This window comes from Nanorana parkeri, unplaced genomic scaffold (genome assembly GCF_000935625.1).
Source record: "Nanorana parkeri isolate BGI_ZX_2015 unplaced genomic scaffold, ASM93562v1 scaffold1206, whole genome shotgun sequence".
NCBI lineage: Eukaryota > Metazoa > Chordata > Amphibia > Anura > Dicroglossidae > Nanorana > Nanorana parkeri.
In genome coordinates this window covers 133,502-153,691 of record NW_017307474.1, presented here as the reverse complement: position 1 = coordinate 153,691, position 20,190 = coordinate 133,502, and the positions used below count along the sequence as shown (strand labels likewise).

General features: G+C 38.8%; 1 protein-coding gene across 2 annotated transcripts in view; it reads right to left on the bottom strand.

Moving 5' to 3' along the window:
• Positions 1 to 2,275: 2,275 nt before the first annotated feature.
• LRP2 (LDL receptor related protein 2) overlaps positions 2,276 to 20,190 on the bottom strand; it is a 138,500-nt gene continuing 120,585 nt past the window's right edge. The window contains exons 65-75 of one of the 2 annotated variants that reach the window (XM_018568553.1): positions 19,940 to 20,160; positions 18,372 to 18,551; positions 16,406 to 16,525; positions 14,562 to 14,652; positions 12,180 to 12,247; positions 10,611 to 10,731; positions 9,217 to 9,346; positions 8,131 to 8,244; positions 7,478 to 7,576; positions 5,318 to 5,392; positions 2,276 to 2,760 (exon numbers count right to left, since the gene is read on the bottom strand). In XM_018568553.1, coding sequence (XP_018424055.1) covers positions 2,593 to 2,760; positions 5,318 to 5,392; positions 7,478 to 7,576; positions 8,131 to 8,244; positions 9,217 to 9,346; positions 10,611 to 10,731; positions 12,180 to 12,247; positions 14,562 to 14,652; positions 16,406 to 16,525; positions 18,372 to 18,551; positions 19,940 to 20,160 — 1,387 coding nt within the window. In that variant the 3' untranslated portion in view covers positions 2,276 to 2,592. Of the gene's footprint in view, positions 2,761 to 5,317; positions 5,393 to 7,477; positions 7,577 to 8,130; positions 8,245 to 9,216; positions 9,347 to 10,610; positions 10,732 to 12,179; positions 12,248 to 14,561; positions 14,653 to 16,405; positions 16,526 to 16,633; positions 16,639 to 18,371; positions 18,552 to 19,939; positions 20,161 to 20,190 lie in introns of those variants that run through there. The other variant, XR_001941840.1, reaches the window with a different exon arrangement.

Genomic DNA, 20,190 nt, shown 5'->3' with positions numbered 1-20,190 from the left:
ATAAAATTAATATGGTTGTCCTATTAGTTAAGAAGAATTAAACGTTCCAAGGTATTCAATCACAAATAATTCATCAAGTGTTCAATCTTTAAAATACATTTCTGATATTTATTAGGTTGTACTATTGGTGCTGGAACACCTTCTTACTAAACAAGGCTGTAATCCATTCAAAATTAGATGTTGTAATTCAATAATTGTATTATTGAACATTATAATTCAGAAGTAGATACAGTATCATAGAGTATTAGGGACTTGTATTAAAAGACCTCAAGTAGAAATAATTCTATATGGGAGGATAAGCAACAATAGTGCAAAAGCAGCATTAAAAAAAGGTTTACCTTTTAAAGGAGAAACCTCATTAAGCCCTGATAGTGTCAAAACATCAAGTGAGAAAACCCAATTTAGTTATTTTTGCAGGTAATCTTCCCTTTTCCCCAGGGTAAAGGTTTCCTGACCAAATACTTTCCAATTATGTGTTTACTTCTGAGAATGTGTAGAAAATGTGATGATACATTTTTTTTTTTCAGTAAATCGCTGGAGGCTAAATGAGGTGCTTTGGAATCCTTTTATACAGTTCATTTTTGGTTTGTCCTACTTATATTTTCTGGTAGGTGCACAGATTAGCATAAATTATAATATCATCACCTCTGCCCACGATATATTGCTATCATCACAGCTAACAATACATTATAATGACTATGCCAGCCGAGTATTTAGAATGACCCTGGCCAGCAAAGTATCTAGATATTCTTAACAGGGAGAAATGTGTTATAATATCACCACAGCCATCATTCTATTGATCTAGCAATACATTTTGACATTCACCAGCAAGAAGTGTGTTATGATATCAGCGCAGTCAGCAATGAATTATGTTATCAACCCAACACAGCAATGTATGATGATACCCCCTAGTCAGCAATATATTATGATGTGATTCCAGCAAGCAAAGTATTAAGATATCCTCCCTAGCCAGCAATATCATCTCATGCAGCAATGTGTTATGGTGTTGCCTTAGGAACTGATAAAGAATATTATCTCCCAGGCAGTAATAATTTATAATTTCTCATAAGTAATAAATGATAATATCCTTCTTTAAGTTATAATATCCCTCAGAAGTTATTGTATTGAATTTTAATATGCTCTAGCCAAGCATTTCAGGCACCGATGTATATTCATTGTAAATGTGGAGCGATGTCCTCAGTGCAGTGATCCTCCAATATCGTCTAATCAGCTGGTGGAGCAGGTCTGTGGCCAAGCTGTATTGATTAACTGCAGCTAAGAAATGTAAAGTCACAGACCCGACTGTGCTGTCTGAAAGGAGTACCTGGATCACAAAGGTAGCTGAACAGAAGAACTAATCTTTCAAGCAGCTGCAATGCATTATAACTTCTAAGCTGGTGATTGCATACATTTTAAAGTGTATTTCCACTTTTGCAGCCAAATTGGGATAATTTTATATTTGTAACATGTTTCCATTCACATTGCATAACTTAAAAAAAGAAATAAAAAGAAATTGCTGCTTACATTTTATGTGCTTTTTACATGCTTAAAAACTATACCTAGGTCCCCCTTCTATGTATTGTTAAATAGGTGATTGGAGAGGGCTGTAGGAAGTTATGCTTACCCTAAACTACCTGTCTGTACTATGCTGGCAAAGTTCATTGTCAGATTTGCACACTGCCTGTTGTAACAAAGTGTTAAGGAAGCATTGTATGTTAATGAGAGTAGTTTAAGTAAGTCCCTCTAGTTTCACTTTTAAACTGCTCAGAGAAGCCTGGAATCTGCACAAAAGCCTTCACCAAAGAAACATCTAAAAGGTAAGAAATACATTAAAAAAAATATTTTTAGATATGCTGTGTGAATAGGAACACATTACAAACATATAATGGGAGTTTTCTCAAATTTGACTGCAGAAGTGCAATACAACAGTTTAGGGATAAAAAAAAGACTATAATTTGCTTTTAATGTCATTTTCAGGATGCATAAAACAGCCACTTGGTAAGTAAACAACTAAAAGAACGTCAAATTAATTAATAGCCATTTAATTAAAGATTTAATTGACAACTGATTGTTCCAAGGTTTGCATAGTCAGTAGCCTAAAACACTTTTCTAAAAACAAGTGTCAGAAAATGTTTGCAATAGAACAAATACACATATATAAATTGAGGCAGCTACATAAAGGTAATCTTCTGAACAGCAGTCTGTATAAACATCTGTACAATTACAAAAATGAGGATGTTAAAGCAGGTCCCTGTACATATTAGTGTTTCTTTCACTGTACTCTATTAGAATTTCCTAACATGAATAATTGCTACCCCCAAAAGTTTTCACATATCATTGACATCAATAATCTTTCTTTTGACAATTTACAAATATACACAATATTTATAATATTATTTTCAGACAAGTTCAGTGCAAAGATATACATATAGTACATTGTGATAATTGTTCATAAAAATAGGAATTGGCATATGTCAAAAAAAGGCAAAACATCACCTATCAGCTAAAACCAAAATACTCTGTAACGAGATGAATGTTCCTGACCAATATAAAAACATGTGCAAGAAAGTGACATTGAAGTACTAGAATGAGTTATACATCTGAGTCTTCTTTGACAAGGTTGGCAGTGTCTATAAAAGTGTCCTCTGTTGGAGAGAAGGCCGTTTGATGTGGCTCCTTTTTGTGTGACGGCTTTGTAGGCGGAGGAGGCGTGAACGGAGATTGGTCTTCCTCAGCCTCCTGTTGTTGCTCTTTTTCCATCTGAAATAATTAGCAAATACACATTAAAGAGGTGCTGCTGTTTAAAGAAGCTTTTTTTTTGTAGTTACGGAGGCACTGGTGTTTAGGTCTCTAAATCAAATTTTTTAGAAACGTTGCGTCTCGATTTGTGCAGATAAGAGGGCTGTTGATATGGTAGTCAACTTATCTCCTGAACCGGACATACAGAAAATCACTGTCTGTGCTAACCCTTCCTTAAGATGATTGAAGGTCAGTCAGTGTCTGTGCTGTGCCTTTCCCAAATCTTACAGCTACAACATGCTCAGGAGGAGGTGTGTATGCAAGCAAAACTCAAAAAGTGAAGTTGCTGTTATGCGTTATATATGAAACATTAAATGTTATTTGCCTAAGCATTATCCCTAAAACTTTAACCCTTTGCCTGGAATTCCCAAAAATAGCAGATTACTTCCTGTGCCCAGGCATTCCTGTGCCTACACCTCATAGTTATACATACGTCTGCTCTATCAGATCTAAGGTACTGTGCCTAAGATAGCTGTCTCACAACATTTGGATTTATATTTGGTGATGTTGCTATTGTGCTGCTTTCCTTGCTGTAGAGAAGGCTGCATCTGAAGATTTGCAGAGTAAGGATCTCCCTGCTTCTGCTTTATTCATTCTGCGGATCTCTCTTGCTGCTGTTTGATAAATTCTCCATCAGTCATCAGGCGAACAGTCATAAGAGAGCAGCCTTGACTTGAGGAAGCAAAGCTCATCTCTACCAAGATGGCCACCACCAAATACTGACACAGTGTGGAGCAAAGCATGGAAAGTAATGGGGAAAATATCAGCTGCAGGAAGCCTACAGAAACTGGAACTCACCGACTGCTTTGTATTGATAGAAGGTATAATATGAAGGTGGCATAGATGCTGTATATTGTGACATGTCCAGATTCTATTCATGCAATTGTATAACGTTACAGATAGGTTTGCTTTGAGGAAAATGTTTAGATTTGTGTGTGCGTGCCTGCATGTCTGTACTAAACTTTATTAAGTGTTAAAGGTTAAAGAAAAACTTGGAAAACATGTTTCTTTATTTACATATTGGAGCTCTGCTTCTTCCTTTACAGTAATAACTTGCTGAAAATACACTATATTTTACCTGTAAATAACATGTGATTTGCCACAATCATGTCTTCCTGCTGAAAGTCAGATAAGGCCACAGAGCGATTTTACATTTTGTGGCACAAAATTGTCATGCTGTAAGCCCAACTTCAATCAAAACATTTTTTTTTTACATTTTGAAATCATTTACATCCTATTTGAAGGGTTTCAGGCATAACAGGAAGTGAAAGGAAAGCTCTCGAAATGGAACTCAATAACAGCAATAACAACATCTTTTAGTAAAGCATGGAAAAACCTCTGTCCAGTGTATTGCTATCTGTGTTCCATTAGGGAGATGTCCACTCACTTCCTGTCCAGGTGATGGATGTTAAAAAAAGAGCAGAAAATGCGGACATCAATAAAATTAGACAGCAGGCTCTAACCCCTCTCTACTCTAACAGAGACAAAAAAAAAGTCTGTATTTGGGCTTCAAGTTCATTATTCAACCCCTTCCTGCTCACAGTCTGTATATTGGTGTTCCCCCACACAATGTCCTGTGCAGTCAACATGTTGATTAACGTCCTCCCCCAAAGGTCCGCCAATATGCGCAAATGGTCAGTGGCGTAACAACCGGGGGGGGCAGCAGGGGCGCGGGCCCCGGGCGAAAAGTGAAGGGGGGGCTATGGTTACTTTAAAAGCCAGCTGTCACTGACTGCTCTGGTTCCCACTGAAGCCTGAATATGCCAATGTTTATCTTTTTCATACCACAAATGTCAGATACAATTCCATTATATAAAGTGGAAAACTTTTACCTAAAGTTTTTTAATTGTTGCACATTTGTCAGATTATTATTAAAGAAAGGCAGTTTTTATTTAAAAAGTATACCCAATATCAAATAAAAGCCTTGAAGAGGTTATGTAGGTATGCAAACTATTCAGAGATATTGTCACATCAACTGATGTGTGCTAATGTTGCTTAAAGTGACACTAAACTTAGAAGTTAAATCTTAAAAAAAGCATTCAAGTATCTTAACTATTAACAAAAATGTGAAGCAAAACAAAATGTTTCTGTAAAAGATGTCACAACCAATATTTTATAGATGTCTATGCTGGGTCATCTCCCATGGCTATCTGGAAGTGAGACCCGAGCATCTCCTGCTCTGCATTCCTCAGAGAGAACATACTGGCTGACTCTTCCATCTATCTGATATCTCACCAGGTTGCCATACCATATGAACAAATGCAGTATATATATCTGGAATATGTATGTTCTCATTTTTCTCATGGTCCACTGTGTACCCACATTAGCTATCCGGTCGAAGCAATAGAGTTTGATCTATAATCACCCATTATCAGATCTATAACCCATGATTAACATCTGCTAACACAGGTTCTCTTGTCGATGCTACGGTCTGCGCACCGAATACTGTGATGTTCTGTACTGTCGATTGTCTTCTGTGATTAAACCAATAAAAATTTATATGATAAAAAATGCTCACCTCTGAGTAGATTGGATTTTCAAAATTTGTGCTTTGTTTAACCTTCCTCTTGAAGAAATTCCACTTTGATTCCGGCTGTAAAATATTGAGAAATGTAAAGACACAGTTTGGCTTTAGGTAAAGTCATTCTGAAGGGAAGCTACATATGTACAATAATGTCACTGCCACTTGTTCAATCAGAGAACACCTTGAATTAATTGAGAAAATTACTAGGCCTTCCCTGAATGACAGCTGTGCTGAGTGAGCGACCCCCTGTGTTTTCAGGGCAGAGCAGAAGATGTTCAGCACAGCACAGTACTGGCACCCGGAAAATTGTGGCCAGTACTGTAGTAGCTCTGGCTACTACAGTTTTTTACATGATCCTGGTGCCTGATCAGGTATAGCATATGTATACTTACTGTACATTGGGCCAAGCTAGACCAATGTAAGGATGCAAACTAATGCCTACCTGGCATTCAGATTTAATTTTGCCCATGCCACTCATAAGCCTTGCTGTGTCTAATCAGTATAGTTCCAGCCACAAGGTGCAATATCTCAATTTTTGTTTAGCCAACATTAAACTTAGAACAACATTTGTTGTAGTCCTAAAACATATATTACACTGTAGTACATTATGTTCGAATTTTGGTTCTCTGTGGATATTGTCAAGTCACCAAACCATTATGTTCTCCATGCAGACTGAATCTCAAAAGGTGAGACATGTTTCAATCCCCTTCCAGCCAGAAATCTGTACATTACTGTTCTTCAACATGATACCCCCCTGTAACTACGTTGAGGCTGCAAGGTGTCAAACCTGCCTGTCACTGACAGCTTTGGTCCCTACTAAAGATAATGGATTAGGGATCAATTGCAGTGGTTCCTGATCCTCTGATCACTATGCCAGCTATGATATAGTGATTACTTAATTGAATAAAAAAAGGCTTAATCTTGCAGAGGCCACTGCCTCTTTTAAATGCTGTAATTACTGCACCTAATGAATTCTTTATGTCTTTAAAAATTTAAAATGTATTAGTGTCAACAAATTAGTCATAGAGTTGTAATCAAGTTAACTGATGCACACTGATGCTACTAAATTTGACCAGGGCATCTACACTTCTGTGTTCTGTGACCTCTGGACACTAAATGAGTAACCAACATTTCAAACAGAATATAACTTTCTTTTGAAAAAAGATAAAATGACTTATAATGTTAATGAAAGTCTTCATTACTAAATATATGATCACTTTTTGTATGCTCAGTAACAGTATGTAGAAGTAATGCAGAAATGCTCCAGCGTGCTGAAATGAAACTGATAGCTCTTCAATTCTGTTAGTATAGCATCAAAGTAGCATGATGGTATGCTTCTGTTAGCTTATATGCCACACTCCCTCCTGTACTATGACACTCCTGTTTTACTAAAATGCTCTAACTTAAGGCCGATTCTGTCTTAAAAGAAAACTATAATGGCTTTTTTATACCCATTTTTTTTTTTTGGTGGAACTACAGTATATTCATTTCCCCTCCAGCAATGCAGCATCCACATGCTCTTTTGCCAGAACTGACATCTTCGCCTGCTCTTTTTCCAGTTCAAAATCTTCATCCATCTTGATGGGATGACATAATTCCCATGCATGCTCAGGGGAAGGAGTTTATTCCTCAATGCACCCGGGAGATGCCAGAATTGTACATTGTCAAAAATATTGTAAACAGACAGGTAAACATCATTTTTTGGAGAAGATATGTAGTAAGTCTCTTCTGCAATAAAAAGTCTGCCTGTTCACAAATTTTTAATTTCTATGTAACGTTTCACTTTAAGCTTATAATTTAACCTGATAATTTATATAAATTTTCTACTATGTTTTACATATAAAGATTTTATATAGAGCGAAAGCCTTGCAAAGGAATCCCAGAGCACTATGGGTTTTCTTTTTATAGTGAGCACCATTTATAAGTGGCTGAAATAAGACCTGGTTGTAGTTTAATTTATAGCAAGGAAGAAGATCCAGAAGTGTCCTGTGCCACCAGTAAATGACAATGATTGTTAGGAGCTGATTGGATGCAAAGCAGACAGACCTCATTTCAAACACTGATCCAAATGAGGATTAGTTACATCTCAAAAAAGTATTTGTGTGCGGTGCATAATTCTAATAAAAATGTATATATCTTGTGCAGTGTCCTAACCTCGGTTGTTTCAGAGCTTGCTGATGTCTGAGGGGTGTCAGCTGAATATAATGGATTTTCAAAGTTATCCAACTTCTGCGCATTTTTGATTTCAGTCACCTGAAAAAAGAGAATTTATTAGAATGGTAGAGCTTTCTAAGTCCGGCCCTCAATTTGTCTGGTTTTCAAAGTGAAAAACTAATCTGGAATTGTATAATATATAGCAGTATCGAAATAATCAAATGATAAATTCTTACATTTTATAGAAGGACAAATGTGGCATAAACATTTTTTCTAGTTACATTGTTGTCCTTAATGTTTATTTTTTTCAGTTTTTTTAGTTTTGCCATATAAAAGGACAACGTTAACTTCAACTTTAATATCAACTCCCTTAAGCTTTCACCTAAATACATCTACACTAACACCCTCACCCCAGCTTATTATCTCAAGAGTAGAGCCAAACCCTGCTGATCTGTTTTCTCCACCTCTGGTGGAAATCCCTTTTGGTGCGGGGCCATGCTTAAACACTGAGTCTTAAGGAGAAGTGTAATTGAGGACTATAGTAAAAAAAAAATATTTTTTTCTAGATTTGGACAGAGGACACAACATGAAAAGATCATTGGTTCGTGGGTGGGTTCAAGATGATCATAGCTTTTAAATAGGTGACAGCTTACATCTGGTGGCTGTGTGATGGTCACAACGCTGACACCTCCTTCCCTGGTGTCAGAATACATCGGATTCTCATATGTAATTGGTTCCTTCCCAGGATCCAGTGTGAAGGTCGGACTCTAGAAAAACAATCATGAACAGGTATTAAGTAAATGAGAAAGAAAACCAGCTATATTGCCTAAAATTGTGAAAGGGTTAGCCCACCCAAAACTGATATATTATTTTTAGTGGTGTCTAGACAGTTAAACGACCTTACAGATTCTTATATCTCTCAGACAGTCTATTATTGTTACACATCTGTGTTTTAGTTCCTGGGTCTGCACACCTACTGTGGTCATTATGAGAGGTCCCCAATCGGACCTCTAATTATTTTTCTATATAATTAGAGAATGTAGTGGAAGGTGCTGGAACATGCAAAGATGAGAAGAAGCAGACTTAGTAATTATGGCCAAGAGATAAAACACTTGGAGTATCCAAGACATACAGGAAGCTCAGTTGGCCTACTAGGCTACAACTTTAATAAGAATATCACTTTTGAGTAGACTGACCCTTTAGGTTAGATAACTTATGTTGGAAAGATACAAGCTTATTCATCATAATGAAAGTATTAAAGGAAAACTAACGGGAAAGTAAAATGTACTTTTCCCAATAGTTACAGTAACACTGCAGCTGTCACACGCCGGCTCTATATTTCGAGAACTGAGTGATCACAAACCGCTGATTGCTCTGCTCAGGACTTCCCCTTGCAGAGAGTGGGGGTTGTCAGTCACCTCCCGGCAGGAACTCCCCCCTCCCCTCTTTCTGTTCCTCCAGTGCTCATTGGAGGGACAGACAGGAGTGGGGGTGGGCACAGCTGGCTCTTGCTCTAGGGAGGCAGAGCCAGCTGTCAATCAGGCAGTGAGGGGATCCCAACAATATTGTTGGGATCTTCCCTAGCTGCAGAGCAGCTCTGCGCTGTCAGCATATAGTGGGCAGTAGCCTAGCCTTTTAAGGCCTAGACACACCTATTTATAATTGTACATAATTTACATAAACAGCTTGTCATGTTATTTTCCATAATAGATAATAGATAACAGTGAATAAAAACATACCATTTGCATTGCTCTATCTATGGAAGACTCGGCACCAAATTCAGACACTCCAATATCCATAGTGACATCAGCTCCAGATCTGAACGTCACACCATTGCCATTTTCTGTAGATTTCACCAGTGCACTAAGACTGTAATAATAAAGGACATGTCATTAAAGTATTCGGTGATGATAATTAAAATTCACAGCAGCTTAATGAGGCCCTTTCCCCACATCCTAAACTCACAACCAAACATACAGTAGGCTGGTGCTCTGTATGAAGTGTACTTACAGAAGCGTGGCCTATTGCAGCAATCAGAGATATCCGCCCACTATACTAAATGTTTCACAATGTACATATAACACAGGAGGCTTTACTATATGTGCATGTCTGTTTTTATACAAAAAAAGCTGAACTCCAAAGTAGCTGCCTAAATATAAGAGTCCTGTATATTTCTTCCAGATCTGTGCAGTAATGCAGTGTTAACCTTTGCCTCAGTGCAGGAGCTCCTGTAATAAAGAGCAATAACTGCTCTTTTTTTGCAAGGTGACTGATCTTGTGCAGGCAGCCTGTAGTGGGTCGGGGCATATTGGGACCCTCCCTCTACTCTCTGCACAGGCTATGTGCAGCACAGTGATTATGTCACTGCTTCTTTTACCAGATAATATCTGAGCTTGCAAAGGCTTGTGACGCACACAAACTAAATGTATAGCCTTCAGCTTCAGCATTAAGGGTATATTTATCATATAAATCTCAAATATAAAACATTGAGACTAAGACTGCATTGTTATTTGCATGATATGAACCTGTGAGAAAGTTAGAAACTCCATCAGGCTTTTACAGATGTTTTCCTTTTGAGGATATATTTTGTTTTCACTTCCTGTTAGAACAGGAAGTTAAGGGCAATAACTCATATAGTTAGAAACAGTTAGCATGTTAGAAACAGAAACATATTGTTAGTAGTGGGGAAGAGTTAAAAGTTATGACCATATATTTTATTGCGGTCTGTGCTTTCCTGTTTCCTTTCCCCTAATAAAACCGACTAGAACTGAACTTCAGCACTTCTGCTGTGAGCTTTAAGCATGATTTGCTCCACAATGCCTCCAGCGACAGAGGTCATTAAGGGGTTGTTTTTAAAGGTTATTTTCTACTTGCTAAGAATATGTAAATACTGTGCTTAAATGTCCATTACCTGGTTCACTTAAAAATGAAAGTAAAACTCTACAATGCCACATTAATGTTAAGTTAAAGGAAGAAGTTTAATTTGCTGCAGTGTTCCTTCATAATATTTCCCACATGTCAACCCAAGTGTGAAATATCACAATAAATCTGGAACCCAGAACACCAAATATAGACAAGCATATATTTCTTCTATTTAATTACAGGAGCTGCCTCTGTAACGTGATGCTCTTACCTGGGGAATTTAGGAAGTGCCGGCAACAGTTTTCCTGTTCGTCTGTAATTGAACATGCCGCCAATCACCAGTGCACTAATGATGATGATCAAAACCACAGTAAGGAGCACAGCGACAGCAGCTAAAAATAAGTAACAAAAATATAAATATTTGCAGCAATAAGCTGTAGGCGAAAAACAATCTACGGCATGTACAATAAGAATACAATACTCTGGTTTGTGAAAGAGTCCATTAAAGGAGAACTATGGGGTCAGTGTTTTTCCCCATAGTTCTCCAAAGGGTAACGGGCGGACACAAACTAGCGTCCTCCCGTTACCCTAAGCTCAGTATACCGCGAGCTACAGCTTGCGGTATACTGAGACGCCGCAGCCGGGACGGATCACGCCTCTTTTGACGGGATCCGCCCAGCTGCGTGAGTGACAGCTGGCTCTGCCTATCTAGAGGCAGAGCCAGCTGTACCCACCCCCTCCCCCGTCCGTTCCGCCAGTCAGCGCTGGCAGATCGGATCGGTGAGAGGGGAATGCAGCCCCTCCCAGAGAGCCGTGACAGGATCGAGAGGTGAGGGAATCCGGTATGTGTTCCCTGCCCTCCCGTTCTACTGAGCCGACCTGTGACAGTCTCATTGTCACAGGTCGGCTTAGAACTATGAGATGAGTGGAAATCACTCATGTCATAGTTCTCCTTTAAATAAAATATGAAAAACAGCACTGTGCCTCCGGACAAAAAAACTAAAATCACTTACAAAGGTGGAAATGTCCACCTTTGTAAGTTGGTATTCATTATGAGAAAGTACCAATTTAAAGATGACAACCAGCAAAACTGCATGTACATTCCCTATGCGTGAGTTAACCAGCTGCTGCAAGGGTTGATAAAACATTGTGTATTGTATTCACAGAATAGAATCTAAGGCGTTATGTGATTGGACAAGGCAAGTTCCTGCCGGTCATTCATTTCTCTCCCCTTGTCCAACCACAGAATAACTTGCAGTCTGTGAATACAAGGATGGTTGGAATAACATTCATAACTGGAATAGCATTAAGCTTTTATTCAAATATTAAAATACTGCTACACAATGCTTAGAGTCATATCTAAAAAGTACATAGGTTGGTTACATAAAATCCCCATATTCAATCTTCTAAATGTACCTTGCAAAGAGGATAGTGGAGAGCAGAAGAAGCAGGCCCTTTTAATGACAAAAGTCTCCTTCTATCATACTTGATAATGGTTAAAAAGGCACCAAATACATTACTCTATCCCAACATGTCTCATCTCCAACAATGACTCTAGCAGGGCAAACCAGAGTGCTGGCATGATGCTCTATCAGTGCTTGTGTGTATCCTCTTTATAAGGGGCAATTAGAGCAATCTATATTTAGTTTATGTACCTGATTGGTACTTTTTATAAAAGCCTAACACATGTGTTTTTTAGAATTATTTTAAATATTTGAATAAGGGTTGGGCCGTAATCTAGCGAGCTACAGCATGCAGTAATGGCAACATATGTTGTATCATCACTAGTGCTGTAGATGGAGTATAAATATGAGATGAAATTAAATGACATTGAATGTACCTGTCCCTGGAGGTAAACCAGCTCTGTATGCTATACTGCAATAGCTTCCTGTGAAACCTGAAGCACACCTGCAAATCAAAAAACAATACATGTAAAACTGAATCTCAAATTTACAATATTCGGCTATAAAAATGGATTCCTGTTTATTTTTAGTGGATGCCAAATATGTGTGCAGAGATGTTGTATAGACATTCCATTTACATGCTTGGTGCAGGGCCATCTTCATCTATGAAGAGTCAGTGTCAAAGGTTGCTGGACAAGCACTAAACACACTGTATAAAAGGTCACATACTAGTGTTGATTCTTTTTAGATCCTTGTCTGGTCATGGGTTGACAGCAAAATGAACAGGACAGTGGAGCAGAAGCTCATGTGAGTTGTTAGAAGATTCACAACAGCTCAAATTCAGTTGTTAATACAGGTTCATCATTAGACATGTGCGATTCGTTTCGTTCCGAATCGAAATTCGGACGAATTTTCGGAAATTCGGACATTTGGATGTATCCGAATTCCGAATTACAGACATAACGAATGCAAACGAATCCTAATTTCCATTTCCGAAATTCGGTAGCGTTAGTACGAACGTTCGTTTCGTTTTCTGTTCTTATTCGTTTCTTATTCGTTTCGTTCGTTGGAGCAAAGTGACATTAGAGAAGGAGAAAAATATTTTTTCCCCCTCAAATGTCACTTTTGCTGCAAATGAACGAAACGAATAAGAAACGGATAAGAAACGAATAAGAAACGAATAAGAACAGAAAACGAAACGAACGTTCGTACTAACGCTACCGAATTTCGTCCGAATCCGAATTCCGAATCCGAATTGACTTTCACACCCGAATCCTGAAAAACGAAATAACACATATCCGAATTTAAAACGAAACTAAACAAATTTTTTGGCAGTGCACATGTCTATTCATCATTAGCACTTCAGAGAGCTTAATGGGTGCTCTGCATTATATAAAAAGCAGATAGCACCCTGTTTCCAAATTGTCATGCTACTCTGCTAGCAGTTTAGTTCTAGGTGTTCAGACTGGATGGACTGAAAGTACACAGCTCACTTTGCCACCAACACAAATGCACACATTAAATAGGGCAGCAATGATAAGGACTTGGTTGGATTGCCCTAGTAGGGAGAATACCGTAGCAGTCTAGAACCTTCCCTATACTTAAAATAATTTTGAATGCAACTTTTACATTTTTAATGCTTGATTTTTAAATGTTTTTAATTTAATTTATTACATTTCTTGATTCACAAGAGGAAACCCTTTATTTCACTCATTAAAGAGACTGTCAGGGAGACAAACTTAAAAATACTGTTGTAGGGCAAGCACCTATAGCTGCAACTAGCTGAAGTAGCCTCCAAATCCTCGCTGTCATGGCTGAATCTTGGATGGTCGGTGCCAAAGCTTTCCCATCCCACATCCTGCACATTCCTAATCGTTATTGAATGTCTGGACATCCGAATGATGAGCCAATAGGGATGGGTGGGAGTTATCAAAAATTTCCGACACTACCTGTTAGTGTCAGAGGTTTCTTAGAATTGCCCAAGATTCACCAGTGACCGGAGAGTTTGTGAGGCTGCTGCAGGTTTGTGAACCCCATGGTGCCTGCACTTTACACCTGCAGTTCCCTTCTTCCCAACCCCCTGATCTCTTTAACTACTGTTAGAGAGACACTGTCACCATGCCTGAGTGACAATGACTATGTAAAGGGACCCACTAACCTAACCTTGCCAGCCTTCCCTCCATCCCCCCTTTTTCTGTTGGAGCCAGCCCTAATATCCCCAGTGTTATCTAGTTTTGGATGTTAAAAGGAGCTGTGACGTCACTGCCTCAGTCCTGTCACAATACTCAGACCTAGCATCGCCTGCTAGAACCGAGCACTGTTACATGGGATGAGGTCACATGCTGCCCCATGCCTGGAAGCACTGGGTATTTTCCATAGCTATGGCAGCAGAAGGAGCTGCGGGTTAGCTCTTGCACGGTGAGTATCAGTGGGTCAAAGAGGGCCATATGCACAGACCCTGAATGGACATGGCGGTGGTGTCTCTTCAAGATAAGATATTAGATGCAAAAGGATTACATTGTTCTAATGAGTCAGCTGACTAAGACATTTATTGGGAAAAGAAGCAGTCAAACACAACAATTTTGTAGAACTGCAGAGCAGGAATCCAAACCTACAAATGTTGTGAGGAAATATGTCTTCCCACATGTAAGTACACTAATACAAGCTATTCATTAAAGCAATATATTTTAAACATTGAACAGACACAACTCAGCTTATTTAATGATTTTATTTACATGTGCATCTTAAAATCATCTAAACAGTACACATTCCCTTCAACACATAATGGCTACCACTAGGAGCTATCAGGCAAAACTTACTTGCATTTTGGAAGGCCCACTTCATCAAAATAGCATGTTCCTCCATGCATACATCTGCATGCTGGTGGCATGGTTGGGGGAGGCTCAATAGCTAAGAAAATGGAAAGCCATGCATGTTAGTGAGCAGTACATGCAACTGTTAAGTGCCATATGCAGGGAATAAAGCCACTGTGCTTAGAGAGAATCTATCACTAATAAAAGAGGATTTCTCCTGTAGCAGATACAATAATCATTTGTTTTATTAAATCTGTAATATTCATGCTAAACTCTACCAACTATAAATAGTAACCAGCAATAACCAACTGTGGTGTCCAGGATCACAACATGGTTAACAGCTCCGGGCTCGATATCGCATCCTATCATAAAATCGGTTATATACAGAATAGGTAGGTAAGATATCTCTGATTGTGTACTGCAGTGTATTTGGCAATGGCTTTATCTATTCAAAAAGTAAATGTAACTTCCTCTGTGTTTTATTATATCCTACAACACTGTGAGAATAGGGGTTGATTTACTAAAGGAGTAGAGCATGTTCATTTTACAAATTGAATTTTCACTTTTCAACAGAATTTTCACTTACCTTAGTGCATATAGTGAAAATAGTTTTGCAAAGAACACCCAATCATGTACAAAAATTTAAAAAAAAACTGTATTTTTGCTTGCACATGACCTGGTGATGGGAGTAATCAGAGCTTCACCTTATTCACTAAAATAAGTGAAAATTCTCCTGCACAGTGAAATTCCATTTGCTATGTAAACAGCCTATTGCCTTTTGTAAATCAACCTCAGTTTCTCAAAAGTGACACATTCACTCTGACACAGCCTATTTTAGGGACATACACAGTTACATTGTGTAAAGAATGTGACATGTAAAACTAGAATCAAACGTAGCATTGTAAGAAAAGAAAAATGACCTGTTTTTGGAAGACTGTTAAATCTGGGATACTGGTAGTTAAAAACCTGAAATGAGTATTGCTGTATTAAGTGGAATTGGTGGCAGTTTTTGCATTTTTTACTATTGTGGGACTGGAGCAAAGTTCCTCTTTTGAGCATCGCAAAGCAGCACCCAAATCTTCAAGATTTGAAGATTTCAAACAGAACTTAATTAACTGGGTTTTAAAGAGGTATCTGTTCTGTACAGGAGTCACTACTAATACATTACATTAACATTTTTGGTGGAATTCGTTTTTTATATATGTTGCTGCCCTGACATGGACAACCAGGTCCAAATAAGGGATGGGGGCAAGTTTATTGGTGGAAGTAGAGCGTTAGATCAATTTTTTTCATTTTGAACACAGCAGGATAAAGTTACAACCTCCATCAACTTCTTAATTTGTCTGTTCCCAGTAAGGAGAGGTTTCCTCACTTCTTGTTTAACAAAACAGGAAGTGAGTGGAAATCTCTCAAAAGCAACAGCTGTCACCAAAACAGGTATCCCTTTTATAGCATATGCCCGGTTACAACTGTGAAATGTCCTGGTGACAATGGTCTTTTGACAATGGTTATTCTTGTAGAAAGAAGGTGTGGTTTGGGCCAAAAACACATTGGCTGTTTTTATTTGACCAATCTATGAACAATTAAAGATATCTTGGACTCTCATCTTTTTGGTCTGGCACTCCTTTCTTGTGTTTCTATGGTTTGGGTATTAGAAATCGGACAGAGATCATATCCCTTTCCCACTCAATCCAAACCTTAAAGAACAGCTTTGGTTGAAGACCCATTTGAAAGAGAGGGCTGTATGGATGTAACTTGGCAGCATATCTCAGTCGCCTGGGGCTGATCTACCCCAATAACCAGTAGAAACTTGTGGATGTACTGGTGTTAATGTACATGTTGTGAAATACCTGCATCACACTCTGTGGTGCTGCCCTCCATGAAGCGGGCCCCTTGGGGACAGGAACACGTGTACCCTCCTGGTCTCAGCAAGCATAAGTGGGAGCAAACATCTTTGCAGCGATTGGAAACTGAAAAAAAAAGGATGCAACAACATGAACTAATAAGTAAAAATGATACTGCCTCCCTTAAAATGAGCACTGATGTCTCAATAACGGGGCTGAACATATACTGAGGGCTTGTGCTCTGTTTAAACCTAGGTTCAAAACAAGCTGAGGTTACTTCACTGCAGGGTGAAAGGAGTTCATCTGATATAAATCCGATAATTCACTAATCCTGGGTGCAGATTCTGACGTGTTCATACTGAATGCTCATGTTCAGTGGCAACAATTTTTTCAAAAAGTTTTATAAGAACTCCTGATGAACTTCATCCACCCTTCAGTGAAAAAACTCAAATCAATGCAGGCATATTAAACTGGGCCACATGTGTTCCTCTCGTTGCTTCTATGTAGCCCTCTGTGGTTTAAGAATGAAAACTGATTGAGGTGCAAGCTGTTCTTTAGTTGGTAAAAATTAAATTCCCTTACACAAATTTGAAGGCCAATGTTTCAGGGGAAATTTTAGGATTTCATTGTTACTAAAATGTTTGATTACTGTATAGCCAAACCCTCATCATGAAATCCCAGTGTCAACAGGTCATTATAAAAAAATCTTGCTTGTTTTAAATCATAAACTTTCATTTCAAATGTAATAATTAATTTTAAAATGAATATTTTAGGTACTGAATTGCTAAAATATTTTTTTTTCCGGAATTATGGAGCTGTGGATCTTAGTAGACGTAGTGGGTAAGTAAAAAGGCTGTTCACTTTGCAAGGGAATTTGCACTTTGCCGGGGAAGTTTTCCTTTGCTTGGTGAAGGTGGTGACAATTGCCTTTGCAAATAATACCAAATCATGTGCTAAGAAAGTTAAAAAAAGGATTTTTGCTTGCACATGATTGGATGATGGAAGTCAGCAGAGCTTCTTCTCATTCGCTAAATTAAGGGAAAATTTTCCCTGCAAAGTGCAAATTCGCTTGCAAAGTGAACAGCCTATTTGCCTTTTGTAAATCAACCCCAGTGTGTCACCTTGAAAATGACAACTCAAATCACACTAGCCAGTCTATTGCTACTGTAGTGTCAACTTGGCAGTGGCAGAATGGCTAGGACTCATTTCTTTGCTGTACACACAAGGGAGGTGTCACTCTGATGCTTTTCCCTAGCTAGTAATCGAGAGTCTATAACGATGGAGTGACATCCATTAGTTTAAGTAGAAGTTGCATTTTGCTGATTCTGCCATTAACAAAGTGTTAACAGGAGCAGATATGATAGCATAACACAGCCCTAAGCTTGTATACAGTATGTGCATAGAGGTCATATGTTGTCAGGTCCCGGTCCGTGGGACATGCCGAGCCCCGCTCCGAGTCCCTGTGCGGGAACGCGCCTATATTGAGCACCTCAGGACGCCAATTCAGTGCTGAGTGATCTTCAGCCAGCACTGGAGGTCCCTGCTGTGCTCCTGTCCCTGTTCCTATTAATTCTGGCTAATTCTTCCTGCCTTGCTCCTGTCCCTGATCCTATTGATACTGGCTATTACTGAATTGACCTGGTTTGTCTCTGGACGCTCTCCCTGCATTAACCCTTTGTACCTTGCCACCCACCTGTTATTGACCCGGCTTGTCTCTGACGCTCCCATTGGCTTACCCCTTCAAGCACGGCAGACTATTCTGTCAGGTCACCAATCAACCCTGTGACCCAGGATCCGCATCCGGCACCCGTGCATCCCCTGGCTGAGCACACTGTTCTCAACCCCAGTGGTCATCAGACGGGGTTGCAAGGGAGGTCCTCCTCGTCACTTCGGGCTCACACCACAATCCTAACACACATGTGAACAACAATAATAAAATGTTTACATAAAAAGTGAAAGGATTAACAGTTACCTGTATGATTGTAGCGATGAGCATGGTATATCCGCACTTGAGTAAGCCAAGGGTTTATGGTCAACACCTTCACTTTAGAACCTGACCCAAATTTATCTTTTTTCCACACTTCTCCCTTTTCCTTGGTGGTCCAGTACAAGTGGCCCTCAAACACATCCAGGCTATAAGGGTTGCCCAGATCTGCATAGAGAATGGACAATGTAATTTCAGTACATACTTGAAAGCAGTCATTTCCGCAAGTTTGAACTTGACGTGCACCAATAACAGAAACTGAAAACTTTGAAAGAGTTTGCCATCACTGCTTTATTTTTTTTTGTGTCTTTACTTGTATTACTTGGTAAAGTAGAGCATGCTTCCTTAAAAGCTACTGGCCCATCACATTGTAAGCTGACTAGCTTTTCTAGTTGCACAACCCCCCAAACTCCACATCATAAAATCATGTTTATCATTCTTTTCTCCACAATCAGTTCACACTGCATCTGCCCCCATGGTCAGTTCTACTAAACTTACTCAAATGACCAAATAATGCAAATCCCACTTCGAAGCTAGCCGAAGGATCGGCCGAAGCTACGGCCAGATCCTTCGGCAGCTTTGTGAATAGACCCCATAGTGTCTGACTGGCAAGAATGTAATGAATCAGAGGCCAAAAACCATTAGGCTTTTAGTTAGTCTGATCCGCTTTACTATAAACTTACTAGCTATTCCCTAAAATAAATGAAATAACTAAAATACAGTAAGGGGGATTTATCAAAACTGGAGTGGACTGAATCTGGAGCAGTTGCTCATAACAATCAATCAGCTTCTCTGTTTAATCGTTAAATCTTAACTGAACAAACTTAAAAGAGAAGCTAATTGGTTTATATGGACAACTGCTCCAGATTTGGTCTGCTCCAGTTTTGATAAATCCCCCCAGTATATTTTAATGCAAAGCCAATTACCCAAGGGTAACATTTGGTTTGTAATAAGACAGGCAAACAAGATCCAACAAAATAGTCCTAAGCTTTGGTAGCTTCCCCATAACATGGAATAAACGAAATATCCTCTTTAAAGTTCAAGTTTAACCATTTTATGACCAGGAGTTATGGAAGTCTAATGTCCACCTTAGACTTAGCAGTGTGTAACACACAATGGTTTTATGACTCATTTGCCTACCTAAATCATTTCTGGCATGGCTTTTTATAGACATATAAGGTGTTTAATTTTAAACACTGTTTGAATAAAAACTCTGCTGAGGTATTTTATTACAAGCTGAAGAAATGTGAAAAAATTATTAATATGGCAAAAAAAAGAAAATAATATATATTTTAATACTGTAACTGCATCTGAAAATCACAATATTAAACGGGCATACTGCTGTCTTTAGAGCCACAACTGTATGAAAAGGTGGAACAGGACTACCAGACTAATTCACTTATAGCAATACATAGTGCAGAAAACCATAGCTTTAGTTTTCTCTAGCCACAAAAGCCGAGAGATGTTTTCATGATGACTGCGATGGGATGCTGTTCTGGACATACAAAAACGTTTTGCATCACCCTACTGTGTAAGCACGTTAAACATTTTCTCACCTCCAGATAAAACAGTCCGTCTGTCTGTCCCGTCAGCTTTGATGGATTCAATGACATTTTCCTTGGAGTCACACCAATAAATCCGGTTGTTATTGATATAATCGATGGTGAGGCCAGTGGGCCAACCAAGGTCCTCTGAAACGAGTACCTGTCTCTGCTGTCCATCCATCCAAGCATGTTCAATCTTAGGTTGTCTTCCCCAGTCTGTCCAATACATAATTCTGCATAGGGGACAATATTCAAACATTATT